Source organism: Dryobates pubescens, chromosome 10, assembly GCF_014839835.1.
Source record: "Dryobates pubescens isolate bDryPub1 chromosome 10, bDryPub1.pri, whole genome shotgun sequence".
Taxonomy (NCBI): domain Eukaryota; kingdom Metazoa; phylum Chordata; class Aves; order Piciformes; family Picidae; genus Dryobates; species Dryobates pubescens.
In genome coordinates, this window is record NC_071621.1 from 19,262,866 (window position 1) to 19,286,343 (window position 23,478).

Below are 23,478 nucleotides of genomic sequence, written 5' to 3' on the forward strand. Positions count from 1 at the left end.
ATAAACATTGCTGCCTAACATACATTGAGAAAAGTCACTATGCAGAGTGCCCTTGAACAGTCATGCACTTGGCAGCACTCTGGAAGTGTGGTTGTGAAATATTGATATTTCTGGGTTCAGAATTCCCCTTTTCCAGGTTTCCATTTAAGCAACAAAATCACTTAAACTTTGAATTCCAGTATCAAGTTGTTACTGCAGCATCTTTTAAAAAAAGAAAAATATCTCATTTTTTTCTGAAGCATTACATGGCCTGGCTGAAAGTAATTAGCAACACTTCCAAACTAATGAAGCCAGTCAGAGTAATTGGAGCCTTGCCACTAGTATAAGTGAGAGTGCTTATCCCTTCTCACGTGCCTAGTGTTTGTGGATATCATTCAAGGACTCCTTGAAGAGTACCAGAACTAAGACTGGCTCATAATTACTTCCATATCCAGCAGAGTATGTCACCATCTGTGGGCTGTATAGTTGGTTCCTTTCTTGCTGCTTTTGTCTGACTTGGTAATTTTATTTTATTTTTAATCTTCACAAACTCACTAAATTCTCCTACATTTTGTAGCCTTCTTTTGCGTTTCTTTATCACATTGTTCCCTAAAAGATGTAGGATCTCAGAAGTGAAGGATTTTTAGCTGATGGCTGAAGGAGTTCACAATAGGATGTAAAACCAGAGCGTGAGGAATACAAGCTGAAAGATAGCAAAGTTGTGTAAGGAACAGCCAAAGTGCTGATTGCATCACTGGACTTCTTGCCCAGCAGTTCAAGAAGTTATTTGGAGCTGCTTTCATTTGAGTTTTGAGTCAGTTCTTCAAATGTGCATTAAATAGCATATAATTTCCAAGCGCATCTGGCAAATATTTTTAGTAGGACTATTGCATGTAAGCGATGCTGCAGTGCTAGCAGAGATGTGCATCTGCATCAGGGTGTCAGTTTGATGTATCTTGTTATGTCCAAAGGAATCAAAACACTTCGAAATTCCTTTTTACACTGATTATGTCTCCACATGTTTCTTCTAAGCTATGCTACAGCTTAAAATAAGTCACCCTAAAGGTGCACAGATGAGAATGAACTTTCTAATAATTAAGCACGAATGCAACATTCTTTGCTGTCAGGTCAGTGATGAATGCAAAAGGGTTGGTTGTATGGCAGCCATAAACTTTGTACTTTCTTAGGCAACAAGTATATTTTAACTATATTCTAATAATTTTAATCTTAAAATTAATAAAAGTACCTCCTTTCACATTTTACAGATGAGATTACAGTTCAAATATTTTTTTAAATCCTAGCAAAATAGACAGGATTTTGAAGGATTTTTTTTCCCTACCTCTTGCCAGCATTCTCTTTAATTCTCAAAACTTTAGTAGTCAGTTATGAGTCTATAACTGCTTTTAAAATCCTTTTCCCAAGTGTCAGTTGGAGGTTTTTGCTTACTTTCTTGGATGCTAGTTCAAATCCTGATGATTCACCTCAGATTCACGGATGTGTACCCTTCTGCTGATTTTCTACTTGTTAGATTCACTAATGTCCCAAAACTTGCTGTACCAAAAGACTCACAACTTACTGGAACATGAACATTTACGTGAGAAAGCAACCTCCACATTCCACACACTTCAGAAATCCTGAAGGTTGTAACCAGCCTGCCTGAGTAATGCAGATGCTGTTCTGGTCGAGGTGTCTCTACCACAGAGCTGGGCTTAAAATTCCAGATTTTTGTAATTATTCCTTGTGTCTGCTCTTACTTCATCCTTAAGCTTTTGAACTCTTTCATATTATAAATTTTTATGTTAGATTCTCTCTTCACATTTCCTACCTTTACTGCACCCTCCTAAGAGGCTAAACCCAGTGAGAGTGGCTTTCCAGTTTCAAAAATCACCAGAGTCCAGTTACAGATTACACAAGTAGATCATATTTATTTTACTTAGTAATTTTTCTGAAGGACAGCCTTTGCTCATGAAATACTTTGAATTTATAGCAGTTACTTGCAAGACAAATTCTCTGATTAATTTTCCAAGAAAAGTTCTTGGGGTAGTCTATAATTTGAACAGGAGCTTTGCTAGATAGATACTTACATATTAATATTAATGTTTATTTAACATGCTCTCTATCCATCTTGTTAACATCTGTTGTAATAATGGAAACTATTGCCAAATACTTTCAAGAGTGATGGTGATGAGATTGCATGCATCTGAATGTCTGTTTGGGTTGGAGTTTAGATTTATTGTCCATATTCTGCACTTAGAAGAGAGGGAATATCTAAATGCTCACTTTTCTAAAGCATAAAGAGCTTTAATGGTTGGATCATTTGATCTGGTTATTGAAAAGGTTACTATTACTGTGCAGGCTAACTGACTCTCTGGAATTTGAGGAAGGTGTTTAGCTGTTCAAGGTTTTGCATTTTCTGCTATTTTATTACCCTTATTGTTACATGAAATGCTACATTATCAGCATACTTGTGTTGATTTTGTACGGGTTCCAGCTGCAGTATGCAATGACTTGTTGAAACCCTGACATCTGTTTTCCTTTTTCCTCATTTTTTTTTCGAAGTCAACCATGTCACTTTTTTCCAGTATTGCATGCTGAGACTTAACATAGCATGTGTATCTAGCAACAGGCATCATACATCTCAGTTCCAGACAGTGTATGTCCTGCATGTCTTTTATAAATTATTATGCCTGAAAGAAATGCAGATTACAGCTTTATCACCAGAGTCCACCATTAGTCAGTAAACTAACATTAGACCATTCTGTTGTGGGCATTAAGGTGATGCCTGCATTGTAGCCCTGGGATTTTGGAATAAAAATGTTTTCAAAGAAGAAAAAATAAACCTTCCCATCTATAAATGTATTTGAGTAGCTATATGTTATTTCACAGTCCATCTGCTGTTTGAATCACTTATTGCAACTGTTCTGTTGCAGCACAAGGCATGATAGATTCAGTTCACATAACACTTGCAAATTCCATGTTTTTACTTGTTTTTGCAAAGTATACTCTCCCACATTCGACAAAGACATAGTGAGGTAGGTTGCTCTGAGTCCTCAGACCTGTTCAAATAGAATGGGTTGCCCAGAGAGATGGTGTATGCCCCATTCCTGAAAATATTCCAGGTCAGATTGGGTGGGGTTCTGAGCAATATGATCTAGGTGAATATGACCCTGCAATAGGTTTGGACTAGATGACCTTTAAAGGTTCCTTCCAACCCAAAGCATTCTATGATTCTGTGAAAGGAAATACTTGTTTCTAAGTGGCTTTTCAGAAACTGCCTCCTTGGATGCCAAGTGGACCTGATGACTTGTTAGTCTCTAACTTGTATGCTTTCATAATGATGTGTAGACTATAACTTTCAACTTTTTATGTGTCAGTCAGCAATATATAATACAATTTCTCTTATAGAGGGATTTTCAGTATCTAAAGCAGAATTACAAATGGAAGATTTCCATGTGGATTTGGATCTAGACAGCTAGTAAATTTTATTCAGACCAATTCCCAGATAAGTGGTGTCTCCTGCAGTCTCCAAGGGAAGACCGTTTGATATCCCAGAGTCTCAAAAAGTGATTACAGCTTGCTGCCACAATTCCCAGCAGGGAAGGTAGAGAGCAGGATCTGACCAACCAAGCAGAGCAGAGCCCAGCTTATAGCTTCCTGCTGAGCAGAACTCTGCTAAAATAAACAGTCCTCTAGAAAAATACATAGTGGACCATGGTGCAAAATTAATTGGGGGCTTCTGCTCTAAGAATTAATTCAAGGACTCATACTTGCCTAGTCTTATATGACTTAAAGCCTTTTAAGACTCTGCCTTAGTCAAGGAGAACTGGGTTAGAGATCATTTAGACAAGCTGAACACCCACAAATCCACGGGCTTCAATGGGATGCACTGATGAGTGCTGTTGGAGTTAGCTAAGGTTACTGATAAGCCACTCCATCATTTTTGAAAGGTGATGGAAGACAGGAGACATGCCTGAGGACTGGAAGAGCCAATGCCACTCCAGTCTTCAATAACAGCAAGCAGGACCCAGGAAGTCACAGGCTGATTAGCCTCATCTCCATCCCTGAAAAGGTGATGGGACATCTCATTTTGGCAGTCATCTCAAAGCACATGGAGGTAAAGAAGATTATCAGAAGTAGTCAGCATGAATTCATGAAGGGGAAATCATGCTTGACTAATCTGATGGTCTTCTTTGACTAGCTGGGTAGATGAAGCGAGAGCAGTGGATGTTGTCTGCCTTGACATCAGCAAGCCTTTTGACACTGTCTCCCATAGCATCTTCATAGGTAATCTTAGGAAGTGTGGGTTAGGTGAGTGGATTGTGAGGTGGATTGAGAGCTAGCTAAATGAGAGAGCTCAGAGAGTTGTGATTAGTGACGCAGAATCTAGTTTGAGGCCTGTACTTAAATATTTGAAGGGTGGGTGTCAAGAGGTTGGAGCTGGACTCTTCAGTTGTACACAGTGATAGGACAAGGGGCAAACTAGAGTGTAGGAAGTTCTACCTAAACATAAGGAAAACATTCTGTACTTTCAGGGTGACAGAGTACTGGAACAGGCTGTTCAGAGAGGTTATGGAGTCTCAACTTTGAAATAGCAGATTTTGAGGAAAACTGATCAAGTATATCTTATCTTCCACTTTTCTGAATTAAAACTTTGTAAGATTTGGGGGGAAATACATTAAAACTACTTTAGAAATGACAGACCCACTAATTGCCCTGAGGAAGTAGGCAAATATAACACATTTATTAAACATAGTCAGGATAACTGAATACAGTGTTTAATTTCATCTAGCACTAGCTCACAATGAGAAATATTTTTATCTGTACTTTAAAAAGACATTCCCTTCTTTCTCCAAGCCTGTAATTATAATTCCCATAAACTGGCACCTGACTACATTTTTCTTTTGAATGAATTAATTTCATCCAGTTGGTCTCTGCCCCCTTGTTTATCTGTTCTAGGAAACTAGAAGGATAGGATTCAATCATCAGCTAAATTTGTCATGAAATGTGAACAATGAAAATTCATGATTGATTTTTCTTGCACATTTTAGAAACTGTACACACAGATATGTGAATCCAGTGCAGAGCTCTGCTGTTGATTGCAAGAATAACAAAGCTGTGGATTTTATTTTTAAAATATATCTGGCATGGCATTCTAAAAAATAATATTATCCCAAGCAATTAAAAAATAGCATTTTCACTTGTAACTTGATTGATGATCGAAAAGCCATTTGGGTTTTCTACTATGTGGTCTTCAAATTGTATGTTTTCCATTCATAAGAGGTTTTGTTATGGAAAGGCCTTCTTCAGCCAGTTAGCTGTCACCACTTTTTGAGGAACACACTGACAAGTGCTTAAAGTAAGTTAAAGAGACTGCTCTGAAACCAGTATCTTTTGTTCAAATCCAGTTACAAAGGTACAATGTATTGCATGGCAAGTAAGTACAATAAAGGCCGTTTTGAGACAGAGGATATTAGCCATGCTAGTTAAGTGGGTGGATCAGCTTCCTTAGAATTCATAGAATTGTAGAGAATCTTTTTGGTTGGGAAAGGTCATCAAGTCAAACTCTAACTCTACCATGTCTGGTGCTAAACCCATGTTCCTTACAATCTCTGGTGCTTGAACAGGGAGCCTATTCCAGTATTCAACAACTCTTTCAGTGAAGAAAGTTTATTCTAATGTCCAATCTAAACCTCCCCTGGTACAACTTGGTCATTTGCTCTTGTCTTACCACTTGTTACTTAAAGACTCACATATTAGATGATGAACAACATACTCTGTGCTTAATTTTTCCATTCCAAACTATTTAATGGTAGAATTCAATACTAATCATCAAATAAACAACTTTCAGGGACATAGTCCTGCATTTGTCTTTTTTTCAGCAAAAGAGGAATTAAACAGCTCCATGAATTTTTTCCCTTCTACATACACATTCTGAAATTCAGATACATTTCAACAGAAGCCCAGAGCTGTGTAAGATAGTATCATGTTGGGTTTTTTTCCTGGTAGCATCTTACAAATATTTCCCAATATTTGGAACTGATTTAGTACCTCTGATAAGACTTTACGGAAGAGCCTAAATTCAGACAAATTTTATTTTGCTTAGCAATCAGAAATTATGGTAACATTAATTTCCTAGTTGTTAGGATTATGTGAGTACAATATTTACTCTTAAAATAGTTGTCAGTTGTTTGGACAAAAATATGGGAAGGCTGTTGAGATCTGCACTCTGTGTGTCTGGCCACTAAATGGTGGTAATGTATTGCAGCTGAAAAAGGAAAAGACATAAATAAGGCAGAGAAAAAAAGAAAATCCAGGTGTACTTGAAATTTTCCATCGAAGTCTCAACTGTTTTCCATTGTCCCATTAATTACATCTGATGCTAATTCAACCATTTGCTCAGTGTTTGATTGTTCTGAAAACCCCATCCTCAGTTTAACAATAATTTATTTTAAATTATGGGCTTTGTTGTGCTGTTGAATTGCCCATCACAAGCAATCTGACCTGTTGTGCAGTTGCCATGGGATTAGCAGTGTTCTATGGTGACTAGCAGGTTTCAGTTTCCTTCAATGCAAAAGAAGACTCTAGTTGATGTGGCCAAGTGATTAATTATTTAGGAGAAATGTTTAGCTGGCATATGTACTTGACTTTTATGAGCAAGATTGTCTGGGCTCAGGAGCTGCAAAGTTATCTCCCTTTTAATGGTGGTGTAGGAATATGCACTGCATATTTGACAGGGATAAAGAATGCTAGGGTGTGTGCTTGTGACAGATGGACATCCTGCTTCTTCCTCCAGCTGGACTTCTGAACCTGAAGGTTCACTTTCTTGTTTCTGTGCCAAGAAATTGCTGCAGTTCTTGAGTTACTCATAAATATGTCTTCCTGCTTACTTGCCTGAATAAGCTACCCAGTAATTCAACTTTATAGTTTGTATTTTTAATTTAAAAATAATACTGATTTAATTTAATATTAAATATAATGGTAAATAATATTGTGAATAATAATAATACAATTATTTTTGCAATAATACCTGTGACTGTCCCTTGATGTGGGAGTAGTTCTCACTTGTGCTACAACATATAGATACTCAGCCAGATGCTGCTTCCAGTAGGTGCTACTAAGCAGAGCTCCTGGGGAAGAGAGCATCCATCTATCCTTTCTCAGTGCAAATATGAGACAATAGTAATGCCTGATCCCACTTTCTGTATCACCCTGACCAGCAGAGGGCGCACAATTGCTTTTTCCTTGCTGTATGCTTTAGCAGTTTCTTGTCTGCCAAGAAAATGCTGTGGGCCATCTGTTGGACCACAGGGCAATAGCTTCCGCTCAGAACTTGGAGCAAATGTCTCTCTTTCTGTTTGTGATTTTTTAGGCACTTGACTTTACTGTAGTTTATGGAGTAGCCAACACCACAAGGTATTTCCAGTCAAAGATATACCTGGCTGGAAATGCAGATTCTCACTGTAGAAATGCCAAACAATCAAAATCATGAAGCACCAAAGGAAGCAGTAAAACTTACTATTCAGAATTTTAGACTATTTTTAGTCCTGGGGTATTGGAACCTTGAGTATCCATATAAAGAAATACCAGTGTGATGTTCTTGCAGCAATTCTTTCTTTCTATAGTTCATCTCATGTAATCTATTTGGATAGCAAGATCTCTGCATCACATAAAACCTTGGATTCTGACTAAATAATAGCATCTGTCAATAACTTGGGAATTGAAGTGCCAAAAAAGGAAGATGAGTCAGTTTGTGGATAAGTTACAATCTTTGTTGAATCCATATTGGCAATCAATTAAACCCCAAATATCACAGAATCACAGAAAGTTAGGGGCTGGAAGGGACCTCGAAAGATCTAGTCCACCCCTCCTGCCAGAGTAGGATCACCTATACCAGATCACACAGGAACTCATCCAGGTGGGTCTTGAATATTTCCAGAGAGGGAGACTCCACAACCCCACTGGGCAGCCTGTTCCAGTGTTCTGTCACCCTCACGAGTTTTTTCTTCATGCATAAAACACGATGATAAACTACTGCTTGCTATGTAAACTATACAGATCCAGGTTTCCCTGATCTAAGTTGTGTGTGATAATTACTCTGAAATAGAGCAGAAATAAAAGTTTTGCAAGGTCAAAAGCATGCTTCATTGGTCTTCAACCATTAGAGGATTGGGTAAAGCTAGTAAAGGTGTTTGTTCACCCACACATGTGATAACTGCAAACTTTTAAATACTCTTCTGTAATACCTACTCTTGCTTGCCTTGGATTGACTTGGAATGCTACAGGGCAATAGCTAGATAGTTAAAGCAAAAGAGGTATATCGAGTTAAGGCTTCAATAGTAGTAGCAAACTATTTGATATCCCTTTTATGTAGGGAGTTTTAGGGTCAAAGTAGGATCCTGAACCTAGGATGTAAAGAAAAGGAGGTACACACTAATGTCATGGGCTTGGGAAGCCAATAGAATTTTACAGCTTATGTTGTAGCTTATGTTTAGCCTGGAGAAGAGGAGACTCAGGGGTGACGTTATTACTCTCTACAACTACCTGAAGAGAGGTTGTAGACAGACGGATGTTGGTGTCTTCTCCCAGGCAGCCAGTACCAGGACAAGAGGACACAGTCTCAGGCTGCACCAGGGGAGGTTCAGGTTGGATGTTAGGAAAAAGTTCTATACAGAGAGAGTGATTGCCCATTGGAATGGGCTGCCTGGGGAGGTGGTGGAGTCGCCATCATTGGAGATTTTCAGGAGAAGACTTGATGGGGTGCTTGGTGCCATGGGTTAGTTGTTTAGGTGGTGTTGGATTGGTTGATGGGTTGGATGTGATGATCTTGAAGGTCTCTTCCAACCTGGTTTATTCTATGTATTCTATGTAGAGTCTGAAGTTGGAAATACAGAAAGTGTAGAGATTCCTGATGACTGTAATCAAGGACATAGTATAAATAAGAGGAAGGAGCCAAAGACTAAGCCACTTCAGAAATGAAAGAGTGGTTTTAAACTGCAAAGAAATGCACTCATTGGGGTCTTTGAAAGCAGGAGAATAGCTAAATGTGGTGCCATGAAAACTAGAAGGGAGATTTCCACAGTAATTATGTGGCTCTGATAAATTTGAGTTAAATTGAGAATGAGGAAAAAGCATTTCAGAAAGAGGCTGCAGTTGAATTTGCAAATACTATCCTTAGTGGATTGATGGAAAGGTTGTAAAGAACCACAACTTAATGCCTGTGGTGCTCTTTAGAGGGTGCTGAAGAGGATGTGGGAGGAGAATTGTGTTGCCAAAGTGTTACAGCCACAATACAGAGTGAATGAAAAGAGTGTGCTTGGAGAATTCATATGCAGGGGAGAAAATGGATTCTGCTAGAAGAGGGAGGGAATGCTGTCTTGGGCAAAGCTGTACAGTAGCGTGTGATGTGGAGAGCTGAGTTCAGAAGAGAACTGAAGTGAAAGGGTAACAGTTATGTAGTTGTTTGCAAGAACAGGCATCAGTGCTGGATACATTCACAAGAGTTGCATGGGAAATGAAATTTCAGTACACTGAGGGTTTTGAATTGCAGAGAGAGGGGACTAAAGAAGCAATGAGCTGGTTAGAAAATTGAAGGGCTGAAAGTTTTTATTTGGCACAGGAGATGCAAAATAGATGAACGGAGGAGATACCTACTATAGGCCTACTCTACATTTTCCCTCATTCTCATGTGAACGTTTGTCACCTGTCTCCATACTAGCTACGCAGATCAGTTGTGTTGGTGCAGCTGTCAAAGTAAGGTAACATTTGAAGAGGAGTAATTTTTGGGTGTGTGTAGGAGCCATGTTCTCACTGCTCTTATCCTGCCTACCATGAAGCAATTTTTGACAGGAGGAGTTTGAACTGGCTGTGTTAGTAGTTCCCACAAGCAAACCTTTCATGAAATTGAGTATTAGTGCTTCTCAGCATTGCATTCACGCATAAGCCCATGGGTTGGGAAATATGCCCTGGTCCCCTCAAATAGTGTAACAAAGAAGCTTGTTTACTAAATTAATTTTAATTTAAATTGAATTAAATGAAATTGAAATTGTTCAGGTCTTACCTAACATTTCAGGCTAAGAAATGGTCCTTTCAGTGTGTTAGAACTGACAAGTTTCTATTATCTTTATTTGAAATTGAAAGTACTAATGTGAAACTTTTAAAATAGATCTGTCACAAATTAAAATTCCTTTCCTTAAGAAGGTGATGGTACAATTGCAAAAGCTGGGATCTTAATTTAGATTGATTTTCTTTTAAGCATGTTGTCATTTAGTGCCACAAAGGAAAAAACCCACAGAGGACATTAAAAGTGGTATATAAAGCATAGTGTGGAAAGGTTTTCTTGTGCTTTTGAAAAGCCCACACTGACCATGATAGAACTAAATATAACTGATAAAAACAGATACTTCATTCCTAGTGATTTATTTGCCACGTCTTAGCTGGATAAAGGTGATAAAAACTGAGGTGTGTATAGCACAGAATGGATGTTCATGAACTAGGGAAGTAGACTAATACTACAGCTTCAACAGTATAAAGTAGAGCAACCTCTGTATTAGTGACAGAGGGATCAAAATGAAAGCAGTCAGTCCTCAACCAGTGCTGATTAACAAGCAGCTGAGGCAGAAGGGGCAGGGGGCGCAAAACACAACCGCCCTTGCCCTGAGGGTGCTGTCTTGCTTTCCATCCACTCCAGCAGCAGGAGAGCAAGCTATTTCTGCTGAGTTTGAGTATGAAAATTCATGTTTCTAACCATGATGATGTCTTGTGCTTATCTAATTTGAGGACACACACACAATTTCAGAGGCATTAGTCTGCAATGTAACCTCATGAGCCAATTGGTAAAGATTAGTTTCAGTCAGTTTGAAGCCGTACAGTACCTTCTCATGGTTTACAGGAACCCCTGCAGTAACATCTCTTCTTCATTTACAGAGGGCACTCTTGTAATGAAAATCTCATGATAAAACGCTCTTATTCACTGAAAAGCTCTCACAGCTTGATGATGCGGTTGTCACCGTGGAGATTTCACTCCAACAGAAAGGAACAAATTTGGTGCTGTTTAACTTTGGAAATGTGTAGCAGCTTCCTCCCAATGCCTTCAGCTAAGCTACCACCTGAGGAGAGAACTTGGATCAGAAGCTGGGAGAGGAAGTACATATATGCTGATGATGAATTATATTTTTGGTAGATGACCGGATCTCAAGAAGTGGCATGTGTGTAGTGACAGATAAATGTGAAAGGGTGTGAATAAAAAGCCTCAGAGCCTGAGCCAACAGGAAGGGAAGTACTCTTGCCTTAAACTTGAAGGAAATAGTCAAATGTGATGTTCTGTGAATTCCTGTTGAGGTCTAATTCCTTTCCCTCAGAAAAGGTATTTCTTGCTATTATCCCACAGTCCACACAGAAGGGGGCCAGCTGAAAATCCTTAGAAAAAAAAAGGGGGAGGGGAGGGGGAGAAGAGGGGGGAAAAATGGCTTGATATCATTTATTTATTTAGAAACAATGAATATTTTTCTTTCCTCTTCCTGAAAGCCTTCTTGATATGTTTGGATTTCTCATCTCACAGCAATGACTTAAAGAGCAATTACATCATTATGAAATGATTAATTTCTTATTTTCTTGAAGCCATGAAATACTGCTGAATGAGTAACAGTTGTTTTACTGGCCTTTCTGCTAAGGGAGGTTCTACACATTAATTAATATATTACAAAATATATTACAAAACTGAGCAAAGCAGTGGAAAAGCTAGTATGGGAAGCAGCCCAGTACTGGCTGGGAGATAAATGCAGTAATGTAGGTGGTCTCTTCTGTTCTAGTAATTCTGCTAGGATTATAAAGTTAAACAAAACTATATTAATACTTCTTCAGACAACTTGTGCAGGACTTGGTGGAACTGGTGGAGAAAAAGCTGAACATGAGCCAGCAATGTGTGCTCACGCTTGCAGCCCAGAAAGCATATCATATCCTGGGCTGCATCCAAAGCAGTGTGTCCAGCAGGTGAAGGGAGGTGATTCTGTCCCTCTTCAGCACTCTGGTGAGGTCACACCTGGAGTATCAGTTTTGGGTCCCTCAGTTCAAGAAAGATGTTGATTTGCTCAAATGTATCCAGAGATGGGCAACAAAGCTGGTGAGGGGTTTGGAGCGCAAGCCGTATGAGGAGTGGCTGAAGGAGCTGGGGTTGTTTAGCTTGGAGAACTACCTGAAGGGTGGTTGTAGCCAGGTGGGAGTTGGTCTCTTCTCCTAGGCAACCAGTGACAGAACAAGAGGACACAGTCTTAAGCTGCACCAGGGGAGGTTTAGGCTGGATGTTAGGAAGAAATTCTTCACAGAAAGAGTCATTGGCCATTGGAATGGGCTGCCTAGGGAGGTGGTGGAGTCACCATCCCTGGAAGTGTTAAAAAGGAGACTGGATGAGGCACTTAGTTCCATGGTTTAGTTGATAAGATGGTATTGAGTGATAGGTTGGACTTGATGATCTCAAAGGACTTTTCCAACCTGGTTGATTCTGTATTCTGTATACTGATTCAGGTTCTGGGATCCAGAGTACCAGAAGGTCATGGACCTAATTGGATCAGGTCCAGAGAGGGGCCACAAAAACAATCAGAGAAATGGAACACCTCTGAAGAAAGTCTGAGAGAGTTGTGGTTGTTCAGCCTAGAGGAGAAAAGGCTCCGGAGAGGCCTTATTGTCATATTTAAAAGGAGCTTATAAGAAAGATGAGGAAGAACTGTTTGGCAGGGCCTGTTACAACAGGACAGTGGGTAATGGTTTTACAATAAAAATGAGTAGATTTACATTAGATCTAAGGAAGACTTTTTTAAAATGATGGTAGCGAAACATTAGAACAGGTTGCCCAGAGAGATGGTAGAAGCCCCGTCCCTGCAAACAGTCACAGTCAGGTTGGACAGGGCTTTGAGCAACCTGATCTGGTTGAAGAAGTCCCTGCTTATTGCAGAGGAGATGGCGGGGTGAGGGACTAGATAAACCTATAAAGGTCCCTTCCAATCCAAATTAATCTATGATTCTATAACTGATTTATAAGATCTCAGGAAAATCTGTAGCTGTCAGTGGCAGACAGCAGTGATATCAGTGTAGGATCTAAACTGAGATATTTTTCCATAAAGCATTAGATAAATAATAGGGAATAGGAATAAAATAAGTAATTCTTATTGGAAAATACAGTACAACTAAATAGGAAAATAGAGAGAAAACATAAAAAAAATCAATGTATGTGATTGGAGGGGTTTTGTTTTACTGAAAATATCAGAAGAAAAAATGAGAAAAATAGAGGTAGAGTGAGTGCCCTTGACACAAGATGAATTAAAGATATCTGCATGGGAATTAAACATTGAGACTGAGTGAACCAGAAGGGAAATGACAAAGAGTTACGCAATAAGACTCATAAAACTTGATTCAAAATTGATGACTCAGAGTCCTAAAATCATGAGTCATGTCAACACTGAGGGTTTTTTTTCCAAGGATAAAGGGTTTTTTCAATTTCTTTTTTACCATCAGGGAATTGGTAATCAAACTCAATATAAGTTTGTTTCAGGTTCGAGAAGACTACTTTAAAAGAGCTGTAAAACTTTCCAGCTGCCTGGCTGTGGGTGAGATCTGGAAGGCACCTTCCACTATGTCTCTGCTTGCTCCTCCTTTGGACTGCTTTTCCCCCACTAGCGTTAATTACATCTCTGTTGCTGTGGATGTGTGCTCCTGCCTTACATCCTGTGTCTCCTTATTTCTTTATGCCTCATGTTTTCCTTTTTGCCATCATTCATTTATCTTTTTATTTTCAGAAAACCACTATACTCGCTTGTCATTTGAGTTCTCTTTATAACCTTCTGCATCCTTTTTTGGTCTGCTACCTCATTCTTTGTCCTCACTTTTCTTACCAGCCCTCCAACAGCCCTGATGCCTGAAGGCACCTTGACCTTTTTTACTGGTCATCCAAAATAGCTGTCAACTTTGAGTCTAATTGAGTTGTTGTGTTTAAAAAGAAAACACACAGAATAATCACCTTGTTCTTTTGCATCCAAGTACTCAATGTTATGAGAATTATAATAGAACCTTGAAACATAGTTGTCCTGGTAGTGGTGGTGTACCGTGTTGGTGCTATGAGCTATTCCTGAATGCAGAGGAAAATTTGAGGTTTTGGTTTTGTTTGGTTTTTTTTAATTTATTTAAAAAATTCAGAGTCAGTATGAACTTGATATGAGGTCAGCTTTAAAACAATAAGAAAAGTATTTGATTTGCTGTGACTGACGTCTGCAAAGAATTTTGTTCTGGGATTTTTTTGTGCATGTGTTTGTTTTAAAACATGAATTCAAAAGGGTCCCTGATGCTACTATGGAGTGGCAGCAATTAAAAAAGGTGATTTCATCTGTAGCTTTCATGTCATGCTTTTAGATAAGGGATTGATTCCATCCCTCCCTCTTCTTACTTCCCTCTTCTCCCTCTCTTCCTCTCACCTCTTCCTGTCTTTTCTCTCCTTTCCCTCTTTCTGCTCTCCCTCCCTCTGCACCTCTTCCGCACCACTACTGACAGCTCTTTCTCACTTCTGGTGAGAGAATAAAATCAGGCAATGGCTCTGCAAGCTGCTGTTCTTATTCTATGGTCATCTGTTCTCCAAAACATAAAGCATAATTTCTCGCATCTTTTGTAGATGTAGGAAACAGGATGTCCATAACAAAGTTACCGACTTCAAAGGGGTGACTCTTACAAACTTAGGTGTTTTGGGCTAGTCAAGGAGGAGCAAAAGGCTCCACAATAGGAGATCTCCCATTGATTCCAGATACTCACCTGTTTAAAAAAAAAAAAAGGAGAAAGAAAAATGAGGGTGATTTGTAAGGTGCCCATAGTGTCTGTGCTATGGTGCAGAGCGAGGCCTGAAGGCTAGTCTGGAAGCCAAGTTTGGTGCTCTGCTCACTGTTGTGCTTCTCAGACAGTTCATCTGATCTGCTTCATGCACCCACTGTGTCTTGTGAGTGCCTGACACAGCTGGGTCCCCATATATCCCCTCTTGGCTTCTAGCAAAAGCACCATGGCAACTGCTGAATTCCAGAATAATTGAGGGTTTTTCCTAAGCTGACATAGACATTTCCCACTGGTAAGGCATGTGGGATTCCTAAGTTGTTTACTAGGACAAGGATTTGTGGGGGCTTCAGTCTATACAACTTGCTTAGGTGAGCCTAGGCACAACAAATTATTGGTTCTCTCTTCTGTTTTCCCTTGGATGCATACATGTCAGCTGGTCTTTTTTACGTGACTTATGTATAACCCAATGCTTATGACTGATATTCTTTGCTGCTGTTTGTGGTCTTTTCCACCCGTATAGAGGACTGCAATGCCTGAGACTATCCTGGGCACTGGTAATGTTACTGTTAGTTATTCATTCACCTGCAGAGTGTAAGAGAGGCACCATTAACTTTAAATATCACCTCTTTGTAAGAAAGTGTTTTGTTTACAAGTGTCACTGTATGTTCAGTACCAAGTGCGTGGTAGAAAACATATTTAAGGTGTATGTTTGACTGCATCTGAGTAGACTGTTTTCCCCACTGTGAGAAATGTTCTGATGGAATATGGAAGGTAAAAATCTATGAAAAAGAAGAAGAAGGATTTTGTGTCTTGAAAACAACAAAATTGTTCAGGGAGGCTTTTGTAATTCACTGTCTTAAAAACTATCTAATTTTAAAGCTGATCACATGCAGCAGAGCACACTGGTCTCTGAAGAACTGACACAGTCCAGTCTGAGTGATACAAATCCTTGATCTTCTAAACCATAACTTTAGAGAAGCTGTGTTCTACAGAAGTGAAAATGGCTAATAAAAAGCAGGTTCTGTTGGTTAGCTGATAACTGAGTGTGAATAGAAAGTGCTTGCAGATTTCTCTCTGAAAAAAAGCCTGGAAAGGAGTTCTGTGTATTTGTTAGATGCCTTCTGGAAGGGCTCTTTGGTGTAATCTGTGAGGAGAGTGAGCTGGAGAGCAGAGCAGGCCAGGAATGCTGAGATACAAAGCATGGAAATTGCAGAAAATGAAGGGCATCTCAAAGATTTTGATAAATAATAGGGAAAAGTACTGGAAGCCTGAAGATAAATTAGTCCAGAGGTGGATGGGTTTTTAGAGAACATGGTCTTGCTATGAGCATTCTAGGAGCAAGACCAAGAATTGTAATTCCCAAATTAATAAAATCTCAGGAGGCCAGAAAAACTTAGAAGCATGTGTAGTTTTACAGACAGAGTAGAAAACTAAGAGCATGGAGGAAAGGCACAAGCATATGAATACTTCAAATCATAATTTTGAAGTTTAATAAAACCCAAGGACATATAAATACTAATTATGTTTCTATTGTGCTAATCATATTTGCTTTCTTATTTGCATATAAATTGCACTGATTGAACTGTAGATGCTTTAAGTATTGGTGTAGTTGAGCCTGGTTAGATGTGGCAACTTCCATTTTAATGTCTTGTTCAGGCTTGAATGAAACCCCCTTAACTGGGCAGAGCCAAGCATTTCTGAGTTTTATTAAATTCATACAATTTTTTCATTCAGACATGAACTTAATTTTCATTCATGCTTGTTGTCAAAGTAGCTCAACTTCATATCCAGGGCTGTTTATTGTTTGTTCAATTCTAATGTTCAGTAAAGTATTAGATCTAGTATAAACACAAATGTAAAGGTTATCACTCCCCTAAAACTTAGGAGGCAAACAGGAAATCACAGAATTTTTAATGTCATTGTGCAAATTAGTAGTTTTGTACATGCTGTGGGAGAGGTAGCAATTTCAGAGGAGCTTGACTGAAGGGAAGAGATGTTTGAAGCTTGGTGGGAGTATGGGGTGGGAAGATAGGCAGGATGTGTCTTGTGGACAAAAAAAAATAATAGATGGGAAGTGAGTTTATATTAAGGTTGCTGAGTCTGATACATGGGTAGAACATAAACTGAGTAGGAACATGGTAAAACGCTCCATCATATATTTTTATTTTTGATGTTAGTGTTCATGTGCTCTGTGGTGTTAAGATTACAATGATGATAGAAATAGGATTGTGGTGGACCTGAATTTAAAATTATGTGCATTGACTAAGAGGGGGATAAATTGTGGCGTACTTTTGTGTCTTTTAAGGTCTTTATTTCCTTTAGTTCTTCTCCTAATTTTCCATTTGTTTTTAATTTGCTATTGCTCTACATTTAAAATAGTTTTAATGACAAATCTTAACTTTGCAAGCAAGTCATGGTGTGTACCATTATTTTCAGTACTTTTGGTTCTTTTTTTTGGTTCAAGAAAGATGTTGAGTTGCTGGAATGTGTCCAGAGAAGGGCAACAAAGCTGGTGAGGGGTCTGGAGCACAAGCCCTATGAGGAGAAGCTGAGGGAACTGAAGTTGCTTAGCCTGGAGAAGAGGAGGCTCAGGGCAGACCTTATTGCTGTCTACAACTACCTGAAGGGAGGTTGTAGACAAGTGGGGTCTGGTCTCTTCTTCCAGGCAACCAGCACCAGAACAAGAGGACACCGACTCAAGCTGTGCCGGGAGAGGTTTAGACTGGATGTTAGGAAGAAATTCTTCATAGAGAGAGTGATTGCCTATTGGAATTGGCTGCCCAGGGAGGTGGTGGAGTCGCCATCACTGGAGGTGTTTAGAAGAAGACTTGATGGGGTGCTTGGTGCCATGGTTTAGTTCATTAGATAGTGTTGGATGATGGGTTGGACGCAATGATCTTGAAAGTCTCTTCCAACCTGGTTTATTCTGTTCTATTCTGTTCTATTCTATTCTATTCTATTCTATTCTATTCTATTCTATTCAAAATATTTTTCTAGCATAGGGGCTCATAACTGTTGCAGATGCTAGAGCCTTCAGGTGTGTTTCTGTGAAGCGTGACATGAACTTTGTAACCCCTGGACACCAGTCACTGTGGGTTGTGGGGGTGCTTGTTTTAATGCCAAACTCTAGCAAAATCTCATTGGCTTATTCTTTTACTTGCATTTTTGTGGGCTTAAAATTCTGACTTCCCTCTCTCCTTGCTTCAGCTGCATTGTTCTCAAATATTTTGCCAATATTTAGAGATTCTTTATGCATTACTGTCCTGTTTGTGGACCTGAAATTCTATTTGTGAAATTATCCTGTTCAAACATTAGGGCCCTATTTAATTACAAATGTTATATAAAAAAATAAGCAAGCATAGCCTTTTAAAATCTTCTTGTGAATATGAAGCAGGAACAGAGTTTACCAATTGTCTCTGTGGGTTGTTTTTTTTTTTCAGTAGTCAGATATCTAATTTGTTTTTTAAAGTTGTAAAAATTGGGTCAGTCAGGTTTTGGGAAAGCTACTGAAATAGTCATAGGAGTAGAAAAATAGTAAAAATAGTCAAAGGAATAGAAACATTAAAATTAAATAGTACCCTGTAAATAAAACTATTGTAAGGAAATCATAGGATAGTGTGGCTTGGAAGGGATCTTTCAAGGTACTGTAGTCCATCTCCCTTGCAGTGAGCTGGGACCTCTTTAGCTAGGTGTCTCACCTGACCTTGAATGATTCCAGGGATGGGGAATCTACTACCTTTCTGGGTTACCTGTTCCACTGTTTCACCACCCTCACTGTAATTCCGCCCCCCCCCCCCCCCCCCGCCCTTTTATCTAGTCTGAATCTATCCTCATTTGCTTTAAAACTATGAACTCTTGTCCTGGTGCAATTTGCCCTGATAAAAAAAGATGGTCCCATCTTTTTTATAAGCTCCCTTTACCTATTGAAAGGCTGCAATAAGATCTCTCTGGAAATCCCATGTATGGATATAACACTACACCAAAGTCATTGTGTTTATTCAGATTTATGAGTAGAAAGGGATTACCCTTTTACTTGGTTCTGGAAGAATCATTCCCAGCTCCCCTGATTGTTCAGCTTGGTGCCTTCGAAGAGACTTCACATTGACTCTGCTGGTGAAGAGGAAGAGTATGTGATAGATACTCAGTTCACCCATACAAGTTTCATTCCCAGTCAGGGAGTTTTTATTGAAATAACTACATTGCATTCTGCACAGAGGTTACAAAGCTGTAATCCCATTTCATTGCAGCCCAAGGATAGAGATGTAGGCTCAAAAGCAAATTAATTATCCACTAACTACTGAATGGGACCTTGTGCATAAACAAAAGGCATTTACCTCATACCCCTCTGACGCATCACGTAATAAATGTGACAACTACGGCTTTTTGTCTTATCTTTCTCTTCCTGCAGCCTCCATAAAAGTGTTTCTCACTTGTAACAGATGGTCAGAGCACTGCTTTGAAAAATATCTGGAGGTGAAGCCCTGTTGATTCCATTAAAAGTGAAGAGTTTTCATGCAGATGGAAATGAGGGATTTATAGTTCTTACAATTTTGGTGATGAAATATTTCATACAGTGCCTTTCTTTTCCCTTTTGCTTGCAGGTGATGTGCCTTCAGGATTTCTTTGGTGATGATGACATTTTTATTGCATGTGGACCAGAAAAGTTCCGTTACCAGGATGATTTCTTACTGGATGAAAGTGGTAAGAAGATGTATTTTTAAAATGTTTACAACCAAAGCAGAGGACAAGTTTCCATATCATGCTAATTAAGCCAAAATTGTATTGCCTAAGTTGATTTCAAAAAGAGGATACATATTTTTGTTCTTTAAATTCTGAGTACTGAAAATAAGAGGTAACTGAAAGCCAGAGTAATGCTGGCAAGGGGAATGTTTCTGGCTGTGCAGCATAAGACTTTACTTCAGTCCAATTTTTATGTACTGTAGGAGATAGTCATGTATTTGGTAGAACTCCTTTTTTGCATTCTTTTAGCATTTTGTCTTTATTTGCTTTTTGACTTTAGTTTGTTTCTTTATCACAGTCTTTCCACTTCACAGTTCTTACACATAATGCTGCACAGGTAATATGATAAAGGAGGATAGATGCAATTATGTACAAAAGATAAATATAATCAACAAATGCAGACAAAGTCATCTGAGAATGACAGGGAGTTCTCTGTTTTCCCAGAGACTAATACAATAATGTAATCAATGTACAAAATCCTCTAAGGAAAATACGTGTTAGGTTTTCAAATACCTTTATTGTTACAAAGAATATTCCTAACTTAGGAATCACAGTAGTAAGAGTGCAGTGTGCCCAGGCAGCTAAGAGGGCCAATGGCATCCTGGCCTGCATCAGGAACAGTGTGGCCAGCAGGAGCAGGGAGGTCATTCTGCCCCTGTACACTGCACTGGTTAGGCTGTACCTCGAGTACTGTGTCCAGTTCTGGGCCCCTCAGTTTAGGAAGGAGGTTGACTTGCTGGAACGAGTCCAGAGAAGAGCAACAAAGTTGGTGAGGGGTTTGGAACACAAGCCCTACGAGGAGAGGCTGAGGGAGCTGGGGTTGCTTAGCCTGGAGAAGAGGAGACTCAGGGGTGACCTTATTGCTCTCTACAACTACCTGAAGGGAGGTTGTAGACAGACGGATGTTGGTCTCTTCTCCCAGGCAGCCAGTACCAGAACAAGAGGACACAGTCTCAGGCTGCTCCAGGGGAGGTTCAGGCTAGATGTTAGGAAAAAGTTCTATACAGAAAGAGTGATTGCCCATTGGAATGGGCTGCCTGGGGAGGTGGGGGAGTCGCCATCACTGGAGGTTTTCAGAAGAAGACTTGATGGGGTGCTTGGTGCTGTGGGTTAGTTGTTTGGGTGGTGTTGGATTGGTTGATGGGTTGGATGTGATGATGTTGAAGGTCTCTTCCAACCTGGTTTATTCTATGTATTCTAAGAGAAAATCTATAGGACTTATGTATTTTAAAAGAAAAAGAGCTGCCACTTAAATTGCATTTATTTTTGTGTAGAGCAGGACCCAGCAAAGGTCTTATTGCTCCTGCACTACCTTTCAGTCCAGGGTGTGTTTTTAATCCATTGGTATTGACTCTCATATGTTTTTTGAAATATTAAATCTCTCAAAGGACAGCTGACTGGAAAATCCAAGTTTTTTACAGTAACTGCTTCATAGTCATCATGTGTGTCCTTGTTTAACTTCATATTTCATCATCCTGTTTTTTTGCAAATATGCATTTAAATTAAAGATTCTGTGACTGTATTTCCCTAACTAACCTGTGAAGGTGGAAGGCTTCTTGGTTTACCTGGATCCAGACAAATGCTTTATGCCCTTGTGGAGGAGCAGAAGCAGCTTACATTGTGAGCTGAAAGATGAGTCTGAAAAAGGAGGTACCTTTGCTACTGAGCAAGGGAATGACATTTTTTATAAGACACTGACAGCAACAGGCATACATTCCTTTTCTTCTAGAGGACCTTATAATATGGAAAGAAAAATAGTGCACAGTATTTGCTCTTTGGAATAATAAAATTGCTGTAGTTGCCTCTAAGGTAAAATGTACTAATCGTGAAGACGTAATCTTAGTCATGACCTGTATCAGGAATAGTGTGGCCAGGAGGAGCAGGGAAGTCATTCTGCCCCTGTACTCAGCACTGCTTAGGCCACACCTTGAGTACTGTGTCCAGTTCTGGGCCCCTCAGTTTAGGAAAGATGTTGACTTGCTGGAATGTGTCCAGAGAAGGGCAACAAAGCTGGTGAGGGATTTGGAGCACAAGCCCTATGAGGAGAGGCTGAGGGAACTGGGGTTGCTTAGCCTGGAGAAGAGGAGGCTCAGGGCAGACCTTATTGCTGTCTACAACTACCTTAAGGGAGGTTGTACACAGGTGGGGCCTGGTCTCTTCTCCCAGGCGGCCAACACCAGAACAAGAGGACACAGTCTCAAGCTGCACCAAGGGAGGTTTAGGCTGGATGTTAGGAAGAAGCTCTTAGAAAGAGTGATTGGCCATTGGAATGTGCTGCCCAGGGAGGTGGTAGAGTCACCATCACTGGAGCTGTTTAGGAAGAGACTGGATGGGGTGCTTGGTGCCATGGTTTAGCTGATTAGATAGTGTTGGATGATAGGTTGGACTTGATGGTCTCAAAGGTCTTTTCCAACCTGTTCTGTTCTGTTCTGTTCTATTCTGTTCTATTCTATTCTATCTTTAGGACAGGAATTAGAAAGGTAAGGGGGAGCATATTTGGGCATCAGAGGAGTTTCCCAGGTGGACACGCAGCCATATGGTTGTCCTTGCTTTTAATGAGAGGAGAGATAGGTAGTTGACTGCACAATCTCTATCCATTTGTGTCGGTTATCTGAAAGATGACACTGGTAGCTGCTTGGTGTCTCCTCACAGAAACATGCATCACTTTTTCCACTGCTAACTCAGGGAGAAGTGCTGACAACAGATTCATCTAAATCCTCTTTGAAGCGCATAGCTGTTTTTTGAAGGTCTTGTGTCAAAGTACAGGCATAGCCTGACTCTGCCTATTCTTTGTGTGACATCATCATCTCTTTGAGTAGGCACTATCATTCTCTGAAACATTGATGCTTAAAACCACATAATGCTAAGCTTAAAAAAACCCCAAACAAACAAAAAACAAACAAAACAAAATCAAGCAAACTATAACCTTCTTAACATTTAGGCTGAAAACAAAACTTTAGCAATTTGTTGGGGTGTTTTATTTTTCTGCTAGTTAAATATTCAATGAATGTTGGCTGTTTTGGCTACAGGAGGGAAGAAATAGCAGAGAATCAGAGTCCAGACTATATCTAATTCCTTTGCAAAGCATACTTTGCTCTCTATTTTTGGGCATGTTTGGTATCAGAAAACTTGTTTAGGTTGATTGCCATAAATAATTGATGTACCAACTCATATGGATCTAGTCAGCCTTCTCTGAGGTAGGAGCAAGATTTGGAGAAAAAATTTAAAAATAACTGAGATTGTTTTGCTTGGCAAATAAAGTTTGTGTGATCACACCGTGTGCCTGTGTTTCTCATAGTTAATTTAAGAACATAAAAACTATTAGTAAGTGATGTCCAACTGTGCAAGGCTTGGAAAGCCTGTCTCTGTTTTCTTGAAAAGCAGCTTGAAAGCAGCTCTCTGCTAGTCTCCGTGTTACTACATCACTCCAGTGTTTCCCATTTTCAGCCAGATGATGAGAATAACAGTTAAAGTGTTGCAGTTTAAGGAGTAAAGAAAAGCAAAATTTGAAGGTGGGAAAGAAGAGTAGAGAGAATAAATACACAATCAGGGCTCTGGGCTTTTAGGAATTACTTATCAGGGAGAAAGAATGTTCTTTTTCTGTGATCTGGGTTCAGAGCTCCTGGTACTAGAGATGAGTAAAAGACAGAAGTTTCTAGGACTGGAAAATCAGTTAGTACACAGGCATTCATTTCTTGATAATAGTAGCTATCAGGAAAGTAAGTACCTGCAACTGAGCCACTCCCAATAAGTTTCTTTCCCAATAAATAAAAATTAGACTAATTGACAGGGTAGATGGTAGATGCGTGGTTGACTCAGTTGAAGGTGGATGTTCAGAAGAGTTCTTGTGAATTATGCTCCAGAAATAACTGATTCACTTTTGTAAAGGGATCTGTCTCTATGTCTGATTTAGCTGTTCTTATCTACATAGTATTGCTTTAAAGTTGGTGTAAA

General features: G+C 39.5%; 1 protein-coding gene across 3 annotated transcripts in view; it reads left to right on the plus strand.

Moving 5' to 3' along the window:
* Window positions 1–23,478, plus strand: part of DCLK1 (doublecortin like kinase 1) — a 252,098-nt gene that overhangs the window by 107,583 nt on the left and 121,037 nt on the right. For all 3 annotated transcript variants that reach the window (XM_054164723.1, XM_054164721.1, XM_054164720.1), the window contains exon 4: window positions 19,386–19,485. In XM_054164723.1, coding sequence (XP_054020698.1) covers window positions 19,386–19,485 — 100 coding nt within the window. The remainder of the gene's footprint in view (window positions 1–19,385; window positions 19,486–23,478) is intronic.